General features: G+C 23.7%; 3 protein-coding genes across 15 annotated transcripts in view; all 3 read left to right on the plus strand.

Moving 5' to 3' along the window:
• The window catches only part of LOC122724553 (putative pentatricopeptide repeat-containing protein At1g12700, mitochondrial), a 69,502-nt gene that overhangs the window by 2,277 nt on the left and 53,063 nt on the right, over positions 1 to 14,162 (plus strand). The window lies entirely within an intron of this gene.
• The window catches only part of LOC110607256 (putative pentatricopeptide repeat-containing protein At1g12700, mitochondrial), a 79,859-nt gene that overhangs the window by 2,066 nt on the left and 63,631 nt on the right, over positions 1 to 14,162 (plus strand). For 3 of the 7 annotated variants that reach the window (XR_006351987.1, XM_043959765.1, XM_043959769.1), the window contains exons 2-3: positions 351 to 396; positions 518 to 605. Coding sequence is in view for 2 of the 7 variants with exons in the window: in XM_043959769.1 (XP_043815704.1) it covers positions 351 to 388 (38 nt within the window). In the remaining 5 variants the exon portion in view is untranslated. Of the gene's footprint in view, positions 1 to 92; positions 166 to 350; positions 397 to 517; positions 606 to 14,162 lie in introns of those variants that run through there. The other 4 variants (XM_043959770.1, XM_043959767.1, XM_043959766.1 and 1 more) reach the window with 3 other exon arrangements.
• LOC122724529 (putative pentatricopeptide repeat-containing protein At1g12700, mitochondrial) lies at positions 6,841 to 9,686 on the plus strand. 7 transcript variants are annotated; one of them, XR_006351982.1, is made up of 5 exons: positions 6,841 to 8,269; positions 8,384 to 9,031; positions 9,170 to 9,242; positions 9,427 to 9,472; positions 9,593 to 9,686. XR_006351982.1 is itself a non-coding variant. In XM_043959762.1 (3 exons), the coding sequence occupies exons 1-3, from the start codon at positions 6,949 to 6,951 to the stop codon at positions 8,678 to 8,680; spliced, it is 1,527 nt and encodes a 508-aa protein (XP_043815697.1). In that variant the 5' UTR covers positions 6,841 to 6,948; the 3' UTR covers positions 8,681 to 8,756. The 7 variants fall into 7 exon arrangements, 2 of the variants coding, with proteins under 2 accessions (XP_043815697.1, XP_043815698.1); XR_006351984.1 differs by having other exon boundaries at positions 9,600 to 9,686; XR_006351981.1 differs by lacking the exon at positions 9,170 to 9,242 and having other exon boundaries at positions 8,384 to 9,001.

Below are 14,162 nucleotides of genomic sequence, written 5' to 3' on the forward strand. Positions count from 1 at the left end.
TGTGATTCTCTTCCACAAAACAAAAATTTCTAACACTGCAAATTACCTGTGGTGGAAACCATGATATGTGTGTGCCTTTCGCTTGAATTCAGACATGGACTAGATCTCTTTGATATAAGATTATTGATGAATGGAGGTCATGGATTTCTAATCATCAAGTTGCTGGTAAACCCACCATCTCCATTACATTTTTTTTTTGGCTGCTACTACAGCCTTAACTCGAGAGCTCAGTCCTAAAATTGAGTTGAGAACTAAAATTAATTGGCTCCATACTACAATGCCTAAGAATCTTTATCTATTTTTATTTTTGTGCTCAATGACCTTTCAAAATGCTATCATTTCTCTTGTAGGTACTTGCAAGGATATGACTACAACTTCACCTTTCTAACCATAAAGGTATAAGCAATTCATTTTTGCTTAGTTATTATAATTTTTAATAATAATGAAACTAATGATTATAAACCAGTGTGTTTTAATTGAGACTTGATTTGACAATTATACTACACTATAAATGCAGGGCGCAGGATATACAGTCCCAGAATACAAGGTAAGAGAATCACTAGACTTCTACAGCTGTTGGTTGGATGAAATGTCACTAAAATCATTTGAGTTATTTATATGGTGCATTTTGCGATACATTTGTGTGGTGTTATGAATGTGAAACATTTGAGATGTTAGTTAAGTTGGGCAAGAAAAGTTGTTTTGGTTGTTTCTTTTCTCCTTTCAGCAGTATGTAATGAGACATTTTATTTTTTTTTACCACTTTCTAAACTTTGTAATATACTTTTTCTTTTTGCTTGATGCATCTTTCTTGAAGTTTTTGTGATTCTGCATCCATGGGAAATGGTTTGTTAGAGAAGGTGGGTTTGACAGGGTACATATTGAGAGGTAGGAAATCGATTGCAAAATGATTCAGAACCCAAGAATCTATATCAGTTGTTGTTTACTTTACAAAATTGAATAAACTATGGGATAAACTTGGTGCTTTAAAGCATCATCTAACTATTTGTGAATGTGGTGCTTCTGAAGTATAACACAAGTATAATCTTGCAATATTCATAAAATTTTCTTTGAGCTGTTATTTACACACCACCTGCAGTATGTATCAAGTCTTAAATTAGTTAGATATTCAATAAAAAGACTTTTTATATGATTCCAATAATTCTCTACATAATATGCTTCTTAAAACAAAATTTGATTCAATTTATTTTAACACCATAATTCTTTTTTTCTTGCAGTTAGTAATTTAACGGTCAGTAACTTATTTTACAAATCACTTTTTCCATAATTTGATCAGTTAACAGGATTTCTTCTGGTGCGTTATTATTTATAAATACTAATAATTACATTATAAAATTTATAATTTATTTTTATTAATATAATTTATTTAATTAATTTATAATATAATATTTTAATTTACATATGAAATCCACATGTTCACATCTATTTTAATGGATTAAAAAATTATACAAATATACAATATTTAAAATATTTCAATTTGATTTGTTCGATTAATTTACTATTTTAATTTAATTTATGTTCTATTAACAAATATAATATTAAAATTTTAATAGATTAAATATTTTATTAAAACTATTATATGTTTTAATAATTTACTTATATTAAGGTTAGTAATTAGATATATTTGTCTATGCTATAAAATCTCAATATCATACAATACATTATTATGAAATATACTACATAATTAGTTCAGTGGGCAACATGCTAAAAAAGAAAAACTATAATTCTTGCTAAGAACTAGAATCAAATTAAATTTGTAATACTTTAATATAAAGAAAAACTATAGTTCTTACTAAGAATTAGAACCAAATCAAATTTTAATACTTTAATGCATTTGAAATTAAATTTTGGTATAGTTCGGATACGATTCTAAGTAATTTCAGTACTGTTTCAATTTGATTTTAATTTTTTTTATTTTTATTTTAGTTTCATTTCAATTTTAATTTTAATTTTTACAAATAAAATCATAATAGCTTTTACGTATATTTTAAAATAGTAAATAATTAATATTAAAATAATAATAAAAATAATAATATTAATATTTAAATAATAACAGTAGTAATAATATATATATATATATATATATATATATATATATATATATATATATATATATATATATATATATATATATATACAACTCTTGATAAGAATATTTTATTATTTTATGTAGTTATTAATTATATAATTTTAATTAAAAAATGTATGAAATTAATATATAAATATATATTATATTACTAATAATACATTTATAATTGATATAAAAAAAGGATGTATATATCATTCGAGTATAATAATTTTTTTAAATATATATATATGTTCATGATAATTTTATTAAATAACAGATATTAGCAAATATAATAAAAATTTGAATATTTCAATTACAGTAAAAAAATCAATTAAAATGATATATTTTCTTAATTTTATTTTATTATAATTTTTTTGATAACTTTGATTAAATATATTCATATAATAATGTGATATTAAGATAATAGGAGCCCAAATTTAATTGCCTATTTGCAATAATAATAATAATATATAAAAAAATTAATAAAGAGATGAAAAAATAACGGTAAAATATTGTTTAGTTTGTGAAAGTGTTAAATTTAGTTGTAGAGAAATAGAGTGGTTTATTGGAGATTTTGAAATCAAATGGACATTTATACTTTTTGGAGGGCAAATTCAAAGCGGCAATATAAAGATTTATCTGGCTTTAAAGAGAGATAAATCAACGTCAATCAGACTATGTATCCTACTAGAGGTTCTTATATCCCACTTCTGATTAGATTGATAAGAGAATAAGAGAGAGCTTAGCTTCAAGAGGTGATTTGTTCAAATCACATGGGCAACTCATACAAAACTAAATATAAAAGGAAGTTTCTTGTTAGAAATCTGATATATTTTTCTATGCTACAAAATCTCAGTATAAGTGAGATAGTGGTAACATGCTAAAATGAAAAGCTATAGTTCTGATATTTTTATCACCAGATTTTATTACAATATATTTTAATCTATTAGTAATTTTAATAGATTTATTAAAAAATTTGAAAACCCTTCAATAATTCTTAATATAAAACGTTGTATAAAAATTCACCAACAGATTTGAAATTTGTTGGTAATCTGCTAGTATTACTAACAAATTTAAAAATTTATTGGAAATTTATAAATTTATAAAATAATTGGTGTTGAAATTTATAACAGACTTAAAATCTATTAGTAAATTACTAATAATTTTAATCTGTTAGTAAATAATTTATAACAGACTTAAAATCTATTAGTAAATTACTAATAATTTTAATCTGTTAGTAAATTTAGGGGTGGAAATGAAACAAACCGTTTGTGACCGTTTGTGAGCTATTTGAGATTCGACTCGATAAAAATTTGACCGAACTCGACTCGATTTCTAAACGATTCAAACTCAAACTTAATTTTTAGGCTTGTTTAGTAAACAAGGCAAACTTAAACCATATAGTGTCTCATTAAGACTAGTGAGCTCGGCTTGCGTTCGAATTTATGAACAAACTGGTGAATAGTCTCGTTAAGCAGACTGAAATTAATATCATAAGAGAAATAAATTTAACTCCTGCATATACTTTCATGAGTCAAATCTAAATTTTATAAAATTCAATTATATATTATTTAATTATACTATTAAAACTTGCATATTTGGATTGTTAAGAGCTCATTTTTATAAGTTTATAAGCTAATTTGTATATGTGAAAGTCAGCTGCTTGCTTGATGTGGGACGTCCCACATCGGCGAAGTACGGAAAATAAAAATTGTATATAATAGTTAATACGAAACTACTAAATAACTTGAGTTAACCATTTTGAGTCAGGTGGAAAGTGATTCCCAAGTTATTTGGATCAAAGCTACCCCTGAGTCAGAGCTAGTGGCCCTGTCACAATACCGAAGTTGAGCTTATTAATACTTAACTCGTCTAAATTCAGTTCGAGTTCGAAATGAGTAAAACTTGAGCTCGCCTTGAACTTAAAAAAATTTTAACGAACTAAATTTGAACTCTTCAAATCTCAGCTCTACTCCTTGTTTACACCCTAAGTAAATTTTTAAAAGTGTTTAAACTACTAACGGATTTAAAAATCCGTTACTAAATTTTATCATCAAATTAATAAGTATTAAATTTATCAACGGATGCTATCCACTAGTAAATATTTTGATAAATTTAAAATAAAATCCTACATAAAATTTCTGCATTCTTTTTTTATAACTCATATTTTTCAAATTTCAAATCCATTGGTAATTTTTAGAAAGAAAAAATGTTTTTTTTTTTTCAAAATTTAGTAACGAATTGCAAATTTATTAGTAATTCGCGTTTATAAATATAACACAAGCTCCTCGCTTTTATCGCTCATTCGTTTTATCATCCACCTTTCTTCTATTTTTTTCACTTTCTCTCATTTTCTTTTTTTTCTATTACTTTCTTTCATTTTATTTTTTTATCTCATAAATTTTTTTTATTTTTCTATTATTTTTCTTTCCTCGCTTATCCTATTTTCTCTCGTTCTCTTTTCTCTTCTATTATTTTTTTCATTCTTTATAATTTTCCTTTCATTTTCTCCCTTTTCTTTTCCATCTTTTTCTTTCCTTTCCTTTTATCTTCTTTGTTTTCTCTATACTTTTCATTCATATTAGTTTTTTTAATATTATTTTCTTTTATTATTTTCTTTCTATTTACATTTTTTCTATTATTTTCTCTTTATTTATTTTCTTCTCTAAGCATTTGTTCACTTTTTTCATTTCTCTGATCATCGTTTTACTCAACTCTCATTCATTCTTCTTTTTCATAATTTTTATTTTTCTATTATTTTCTTTATTTTTCTCTTTTTTCTTTCTTTTTTATTATTTTCTCTCATTTTATACTATTTACTTTTTTTATTTTCACTTTTTTAGATATAAATTAAAAACTTGGTAACAATAATAATATAATTTTAAGTTTTATTAAATTAATAAAAAATTATTTAAACTCTCAATAGATTTATTAATAAATTACAATTCGATGATCATTTACTAACGGATTTCACATCTGTTAATAAACTATTTTTCTCTTGTACCAATGAATTTAAAATTTATTAATAATTTAAAATCTGTTAGTAATAATAGCGGAAATTTCGTTAGTAAATCCACTAGTTTACTGACGAACTTTAAAATCGTTGGTAAAAATTTAATACCGAACATTTTAACACCGGATCATAATCTATTAGTAATCCCTTATTAATTAATTTATCAACGGATTTTTATTAGATTGCCAATGAAAAAATCAATGCATTATTAATACAAATTAAGAAGTTGATTCTTATCTTTACAATAAGATGTCTTTTAAACTCTTAAGAATTTTGAAGCTAAAATTGAAGAAACGTTCATAATGTTGTATTTCTCCTTTGGTTGACACTGTTATTCATGATGTTGTATAACACTTTGAAATGATATCTGTTATTGAAATGCATATGATTGTTTTATTGATATAAAATAAATATAAAGAATATATAGTTAAAAAATAATTATAATTATTGATATATTCGTGTCATTTAATTTTACTATTTATTTATAAATCTATTTATATTTATTTAATTTTAATCTTACATCGATAAATTATAAGAAATGAAGAATTCTCCTTCCTTGTAAAAAGAGAAGGCCTCTCCACCCCTTTAATACAATATACTGTATATTAAATGCATAGAAATAATTTAATTATTATAAATTTAAGTTAATATTATTAATAATAAAATAAAATAATAAATAAAATTTAAAATGAAAAATATATATATTTAGTGAGTTTAACATTTCAAAATTTTATTATTTTGAAATAATTTTATATATTAATTTTTTACTGATATTAATTAAAATTATAATATTATTCAAATAAAATGTTAAAATAAAAATGTGCCAAACAGTTCTAATGAGAGTTAAGCTTTGTAAAAAAAAATAATTTTTATTATACTAAAATAAAGTAATTAATAACAAAAAATTATATAAAGTTACTCATTTTAAATTTCTAATTATATTAGAGTAAAATTAAACAATAAACTATTTATTTTTTTCCTCATCTATATTATATACAATTAGACTATAATAATATCTTTAAAAATATACATTGATAATTATTTATTAAATAAGGAATATTATTTAATAAAATAAAAAAATCAATATTCTACAATTATATTTATAATATTTTATTTAAAAATATAAAGTTAACAAAATTAATTAATTTTCAAATAAATTTAATTAAATATAAGGTACGGTTATAATAAAATATTATTTTTATGAAAATAAATTTAATTAAGTCTCTATATTTTTATTAAGAATCAAATAAATTTAATTTAAAATTTTTAAAATTTTAAGCTAATTAAACTATGTAATTTTATTAAAGGCTAAATAAATTCTAACTTAATATTATTTTTTAATAATAAAATATTATTTTTATAATTTAAAACATTAAAATTTTAGTATTTTAATTATTATAAAAATTTTAAAAAATATATAAATATAATAAATCATTTTTAAAATTATAAAAATAAAGTTTTATCATATAAAAATTTTTATTATTAAAAAACAATATTAATTTAGATTATGATTTATTTGACTTTTGAGTAATAATATAAAGACTTAATTTATCCAAAATTTTGAATTAAAATTATTTAACTCTTCAATAAAAATATGGACTTAATTGGATTTATATTTACAAAATTATTATTATAAAATGATAAATTTAATTTGTTGTTAAATAATATTTTTATATGAAAAATTAATAAAAAGCAACTGACAAATAACTCTTCAACAATTCCCAATTTCCTTTTGTTATCCTTACCACTTTACCAGCAGGTAGAGAGCCTTCCTTTTTCGATTCTCTATTTCCGTTTCTCATTCCCAATCTCCGATCCATCCCTAAAAACAACTGACGAGAGATCGATGATGATGAAGATGCCTTGGAGGAGGAAGAGCAGGAGCTTCCATCTTCAGCTACAAGGGGCAATTGGTACCATTCAATCTCCATTCCTATTCTTATTTACCAATTATTGCCATTCTTCTACTTCCACACTTGAAGATGCACGCTTCTTGACAAATAACTTCAAATCTGCTTCTTTTACCCACCTTGATGATGCCATTGCTTCCTTTAATCATGTAATTCATAAGCATCCTCTTCCTTCTAGGGCTCAATTTAGTAGATTCTTATCTGCCCTTGTGAAAATGAAACAATATCACACTGTCTTTTCCATGTCCAAAACAATTGAATTGCTAGGAATCTCACACGATGTTTATTCTCTTAGCATCTTAATTAATTGCTTCAGCCACTTACACCTTGTGGATTTTGGCTTCTCTGTTTTTGGTAAGATGCTCAAATTCGGATTGGAGCCTACCACTGTGACATTTACTACCTTAATTAATGGGCTTTGTATGGAGAGTAAAATCGATAAGGCAGTGGAATTTTTCGATGATATGGTTGCACGTGGTTATCAACCTAATGTTTATACTTACAATGTGATAGTAAACGGAATGTGTAAATTTGGGAAAACAAACGTGGCTATTGGGCTGCTAAAGGGAATGGCTGATAGAGGTTGTGAGCCAAATGTTGTGACATACAGTGCAATCATTGACGCCCTTTGCAAGGATGAGCTAGTTGGTGAGGCTTTAGAGCTCTTCTCTCAAATGAGGAATAAGGGCATTTCACCTAATGTCATCACTTACACTGGTTTAATTCACGGTGTTTGCAAATTAGGCCAAAAGAACCAAGCTTTGGCCTTGATGAATGAAATGGTGGAGCAGAACATATCACCTGATGTTTATACCTTCAATGTATTGATTGATGCTCTTTGTAAGGATGGAATGGTTTCAGAGGCTCAAAATACATTCAATATAATGATTCAAAGAGGTGTAGAGCCTGATGTGGTCACCTACAATTCCTTAATTGATGGTCTTTGCATTTCAGACCAATTCAAGGAAGCTTTGGCCTTGTTGAAAGAAATGGTGGGGAGGAATATATGCCCTAATGTTTTTACCTTCAATATATTGATCGACACTCTTTGTAAAAAAGGATTGGTTTCAAATGCAGAGAATATAATCAAAATAATGATTCAAAGAGGTGTGGAACCTGATGTTGTCACTTATAATTCATTGATGGATGGATATTGTCTGTGCAAGCAAATTGATAAGGCTAGAAAGCTATTTGATCTGATGGTGACCAACGGAATAGCTGACATTTTTAGCTACAACATTTTGATCAATGGATATTGTAAGTGGAAAATGATAGATAATGCAAAGCAGATTTTTGATGAAATGTCTCATAAAGGTTTAGTTCCTGATGCTGTTACTTATCATACTCTTATAAAGGCTATGTTTCAAGCAGGGAGGCCCCAAACTGCAAAAGAGCTCTTTAAGGATATGTGCTCTCATGGTCAACAGCCAAATATAGTAACCTTCTCAATTATGATTGATGGCTTGTGTAGACAGGGGAATCTCGATGAAGCACTCACGCTATTGAAAGAAATGGAGGAAAGTCAGTTGAAGCCTGATCTTGTGACCTATAGCATTCTGATCAATGGTATGTGCAAAGCTGGCAAGATTAATGATGCTAAGGAAATGTTTTCTAGTCTTTTTGAAAATGGTTTACAACCTGATGTTTATGTATATAGTGCAATTATGAAAGGACTCTGCCAACAAGGATTAATGGATGAAGCCTATAAGGTATTTAAAGACATGGAAAAGGTAGGATGTTTACCAAATAATTGTTGTTATAATATCATCATTCAAGGGTTTCTCAAGCATGAGGATTTACCAAAAGCATCATAACTAATCAACGAAATGGTTGATAAGGGGTTCTATGCTGATGCTGCTACCACAGAATTGGTAGTGCATTTATCGCGGAATAATGATCTCATTCTGAGGCTTTTAAAGGTGCGCAACGAGGGATCAGCAAACTATTGTTATATCTTGACCATTCAAGTGTGTCTTGGAGCGCAACTTGGTAATTACATTTTTCAAATATAATAGATAGGTAATTTAACTAACTTCTTCAAATATCATTTTTAATTTCAATCAGCTGTGATTCTCTTCCACAAAATGAAATTTTCTAACACCGCAAATGACCTGTGGTGGAAACCATGATATGTGTGTGCCTTTCGCTTGAATTCAGACATGGACTAGATCTCTTTGATATAAGATTGTTGATGAATGGAGGTCATGGATTTCTAATGATCAAGTTGCTGGTAAACCCACCATCTCCTTTACAATTTTTTTTGGCTGCTACTACAGCCTTAACTCGAGAGTTCAGTCCTAAAATTGAGTTGAGAACTAAAACTAATTGGTTCCATACTACAATGCTTAAGAATCTTTATCTATTTTTATTTTTGTGCTCAATGACCTTTTAAAATGCTATCATTTCTCTTGTAGGTACTTGCAAGGATATGATTACAACTTCACCTTTCTAACCATAAAGGTATAAGCAATTCTTTTTTGCTTAATTATTATATTTTTAATAATAATAAAAATAATGATTATAAACCAATGTGCTTTAATTGAGAATTGATTTAACAATTAGACTACACTATAAATGCAGGGTGCAGGATATACAGTCCCAGAGTACAAGGTAAGAGAATCACTAGACTTCTACAGCTGTTGGTTGGATGAAATGTCACTAAAATTATAGACAATAGAAAATGTTATGGGAATTGAAGGAAAAGCAAACATCGTCTTTGTCCCCTTTTTTTTTTCTAGTCATCAAGTTGGGTATATATATATATATATATATATATATATAGATCCTTAATTTCTTTTATTTTCCTTCAAGTCAAATTAAATTAGTGAAATCATTGCATTAGCATCTAATAATATGAAGTTCACAATCTTTAACTTGAAAATTTGAATTTTAGAAATGCTTGTGGAAGGTATATATATATATATATATATTCTTCCCTTTGAGATTCTTTACTTTGTGCCAAGTTGATTGGATGTACTGTTTGAGATGTTAGTTAAGTTACGCAAGAAAAGTTGTTTTGGTTGTTTTATAAAGTCAAACTCTTTGATATTCTTATCAATTAAAATATTAATAAATATATTTTTAGATCTGATTAGAAGAACTAAATTGTATATATATAATTTAAAAAAAATAAATAATATAAAAATTTATTTTAATCGAATAACATAGAAATAAAAACTTAAATAGTCAATTTTGATAAAATATAAGAACAAAAAATAATTCACTTTTATATTTTAAAGTAATTTTTTGGACTCTTCATGGCAAATTTTCAGTAATTTTACCAATTATATCTACCATTTATATACTTCTTTTTTCAAGTTTTATTTTTTCTATTTATGCATTGATTATTATTTCTTATGAGAATTGCTGGCAAAATAATATATATACATATATATATATATATATATATATATATATATATATATATATATATATATATATATATTCGTTTGACACCAAATCCTTGAAATGAAGTTAATATAAAAATTAAGACTTTATTTGTTTTATAAAAAATATTACACTATAACAAATATAGTTTTAATGATAAAAAATAACGGCTAATTTAGGGTACATTTAATATTCTTTCATGATTTTTTTTTTTTTTGTTTTCTCAAAAAGTGATTATATAAAAATAAGTATAAAATTTTACATAATGGTAAGAAATAATATAATTTTTTAAAATATAATATTTGATAGTAAAATAATAATACAAATAATTTTATAAATGGTTATACATAAAAATATTAATAAATTATATTTACACAATACATGACATTATAACAAAAAATTATTATTTGATTATTGTTATATAAAAAAAATTTATTAGTTCGTTTATTTTTAAGAAATACATTAAAAGTTTTCTGAGGTTTTACAAAATCTATTGGTTAATCCTTACATTATTTTTAGCTGCTAAATATTATAAAAATAAAAATTATTATTGATGAATTAATTCATTAATTTTAAAAAATATATTAAAACATTTCTAATTTTAAAAAATTCACTAATTAATCTCTCCATCAATTTTAATTTTTTAGTTTTATAAAAAATTTCAAATGTTCTAAAATGAATGAATTAATTAGTAAATTTTTTATAAAATTATATTTTTTTATATCACAAAAATTAAATAGTAAATTTTGCTTGAAAAAAATTTAAAATGACTTTAATATAGATGAATTAATAGATATTTTTATAAAACTGAAAAATTAATTAATAAATTTTTAATATTATAGGGAATAAATAGTAAAATATTTAATAATTTAAATTAATAAAATAATTAATTAGTATATTTTTTAAAATTTAAAAATTGTTTATTTTATTTTTTAAAAGAGAAATCAATTAATAAATTTTTTTATATTACAATAATTAAATAATAAATTTTTCTATATCATAATAATTTTTTTATAATAATAAAATAAAAATATATTTTTTAAATTAATTAAATAAATATTTATTTAATAATATGAATTTGACATATGAAATAAAATTTTAAAACTTTTAACGATTATTTAGTGAAAGTTATAAAAAAAAAAAAGAAATAACAATGATAACAAATATACCCTTTAACTTTTCTTATTCATGACACGTATATAATATTTAATAATGTAATTCATTAAAGTGAAAATATATATATATTTTTTTTGAAATGCATATACATTTTTTAAATTTTATATAAAAAAAGAAATGAGATATCATCTAAAATTACTATAAATTAACAAATAATATGATTTATAGATCATTGTAAATTAATTTACAATAATATAAATTGAATTTTGCATTTTTATTGAAAATATTATTTATTTAATTATTATTAATATTTAATTATTTTTAATTATTATTATATTTTAAATTTATTATACAAGAAAGTTATAATTTTTTATTTAAATTATAACAACTTTTATTGTTGTTATTAAAATTTTTTTATCACCACATTAATTATTATTAATAAAAAATAAATTTATAGTTATTACAATTAATTAATATTAATAATTAATATATGATATTTTTATTAAAAAAATTTAATGATAAAATCTCTAACAACAATTTAACAACTGAATAAAAGGGTCGTTAATGATTTTTAATAATTAATTTTTAATATTTAATGATAAATTGAATGACAGAACCTTTAAATTATAAGTAAAATATATAAAAATACTCAATTGACTAAAGAAAAATTTATCTATATTATACATGTATATAGACAACTAATATATTCTAATAAGAATTACTGTTTTAAATTTAAATAGCTAGTTAAGTAAAGTTTATAAAGCAAAATTAAGTTTAATGATCGCAAATAAAAATTAGTCTTTGTCCACATGAATGTAATCTTATTAATGAAGCTCATTTTCTCATTTTCGCTTACAGCATTATTCACAAAATCATTATGTAATTTGTATTGTATAATGTTTAAGATATCACTTTTCAATATAACTGAGCTATTCATTATCGGCTTTATTAAACAAATAGGATTGTTTGTCTATATATTGTAAAATAAAAATTAAAAATTTAACTTTTTACTGAGAAAAAAAAATTATACATTTAATTTATAAAAGGGAAAAACTAATGATTTTTTAAAAAAGCAAAATAATTTATGAAACTAAAGAAATGAAATAAATAACTCTAATGCAGTAAGAGATAGTGTAGGATTTCGAATCAAATTTGAGTTTTTTCTCAATAATAAAAGGAGTTGTTATAAAAAAAATATAATAACAAATATTTAAATTTTTTTATTAACCTTATAGCAAATATTATTAATTATTATCAATTTATTTTACACTTTTAATAATTGCTCTCTTAAAATATGTTAGAGAAACACTTTATTTTTTTTTTAAGTTTTATATCCAACGTTTTATAGTCATTTGATAAATCTGCTAAAATTTAATTTAATATACAAAATTTAAAAATTATTTAATTTTTTTTAAATAAAAAGTCTTGATTTTACTATGTTTCAGCTTTTATGTAAATAATATGAATAAAGATTGATTTTATACTTAATAAAATATAAATTCAAGTAAATCCATGTATAGATTTGTCCTAAAATATATGTAAAATATAGTGTAATTAATATTAATAACACTTTTTAGTGATAGTATTTCGACATTCTCGGCAGATATAATGTTGAATATAAATTTGCAAAATAAATAAATGCGGATGGTCGGTTGTAGATAACTTTTGTGATACTTAGGTCAATAAGTGATTTAATAAAAAATTTCAAAATAAAAAGTATGAAGAATAGTTTGATTAAAAGAGTGTTTAACATACATGGGTGCCTTTTTTATAGGTCTAAAGCTGGTTGATTCTTGGTAGAACTAAAATTCTTTTTTGAAATCTATTTTAGTCCTAAATTGTAGAATTTTACTTTGAGGACATTTTTACTCGTATGTGATTTAGAGTCCTAATTGTCGTATGACTTTTACGTGATTTGAACAATGTCGTCTATTTGGATTTCAGCCTAGTAAGTCGAAGCCTTTGACCCCGTGGTTGTCACGTTTGGTTTCAATTCTAAGGCTGAGACCTCGTGTTGATATTAGCCTCGAGGCCGAAATTTTAAGGTCTCAACGCCCATTTAGCATTTTGGATGCCGAGATCTAAGAGTTTTCAATCTTTCGGCCCTAAAGCCGAACACCTTTGGATACCGAAACCTTATTTCTCACTAAAATGCATCGCTTAGAATCAATATGTCTATAAATGTTAGTTTTAGAATTTAAGATATAAATATAAATAATAAGCTATTATTATTTAGATTGCCAAAACTACATTTAATAATTATAAGTTCGATGAGTGGCAGAACTCACCACTTTTTCCTTATTAAATTTTATAATTTTACTATGATTTTAATATAAATAATTAATTTTTTACTTGAAATTTGATTTTGTACATATTTTTGAGCGAAGTTAAGAAAAGGTATGAGAAGAGGCTTAATCAAAAGATTTTTGGACTGAGGATTACAGCCTTAAAGCGATAGATAGGTCCAGATTTTAACAAATGCAACTTCAACTCAATTTTTTCGGCTGTACAAGGATAAGATCAACTTAAATTGGAGCAAACACAATCAGATTAGTATGAGAATAAAATAGAAGTAAGAGTTTATTTTAAATTGTGAATATTTATTATTTTGTTAGGGAAAAACCTATATAAAGGCTATCCACAAATT

The sequence above is a fragment of the Manihot esculenta genome, chromosome 9, assembly GCF_001659605.2.
Source record: "Manihot esculenta cultivar AM560-2 chromosome 9, M.esculenta_v8, whole genome shotgun sequence".
NCBI classification, from domain to species: domain Eukaryota; kingdom Viridiplantae; phylum Streptophyta; class Magnoliopsida; order Malpighiales; family Euphorbiaceae; genus Manihot; species Manihot esculenta.

Bases quoted from the DNA above. Each gene is read 5' to 3' on its own strand.
- LOC122724529 (XM_043959762.1), top strand. From the start codon at position 6,949: ATGATGATGAAGATGCCTTGGAGGAGGAAGAGCAGGAGCTTCCATCTT. The intron at 8,270-8,383 runs GTAAGTGGAAAA...TGTTTCAAGCAG, and splicing joins CATTTTGATCAATGGATATT to GGAGGCCCCAAACTGCAAAA.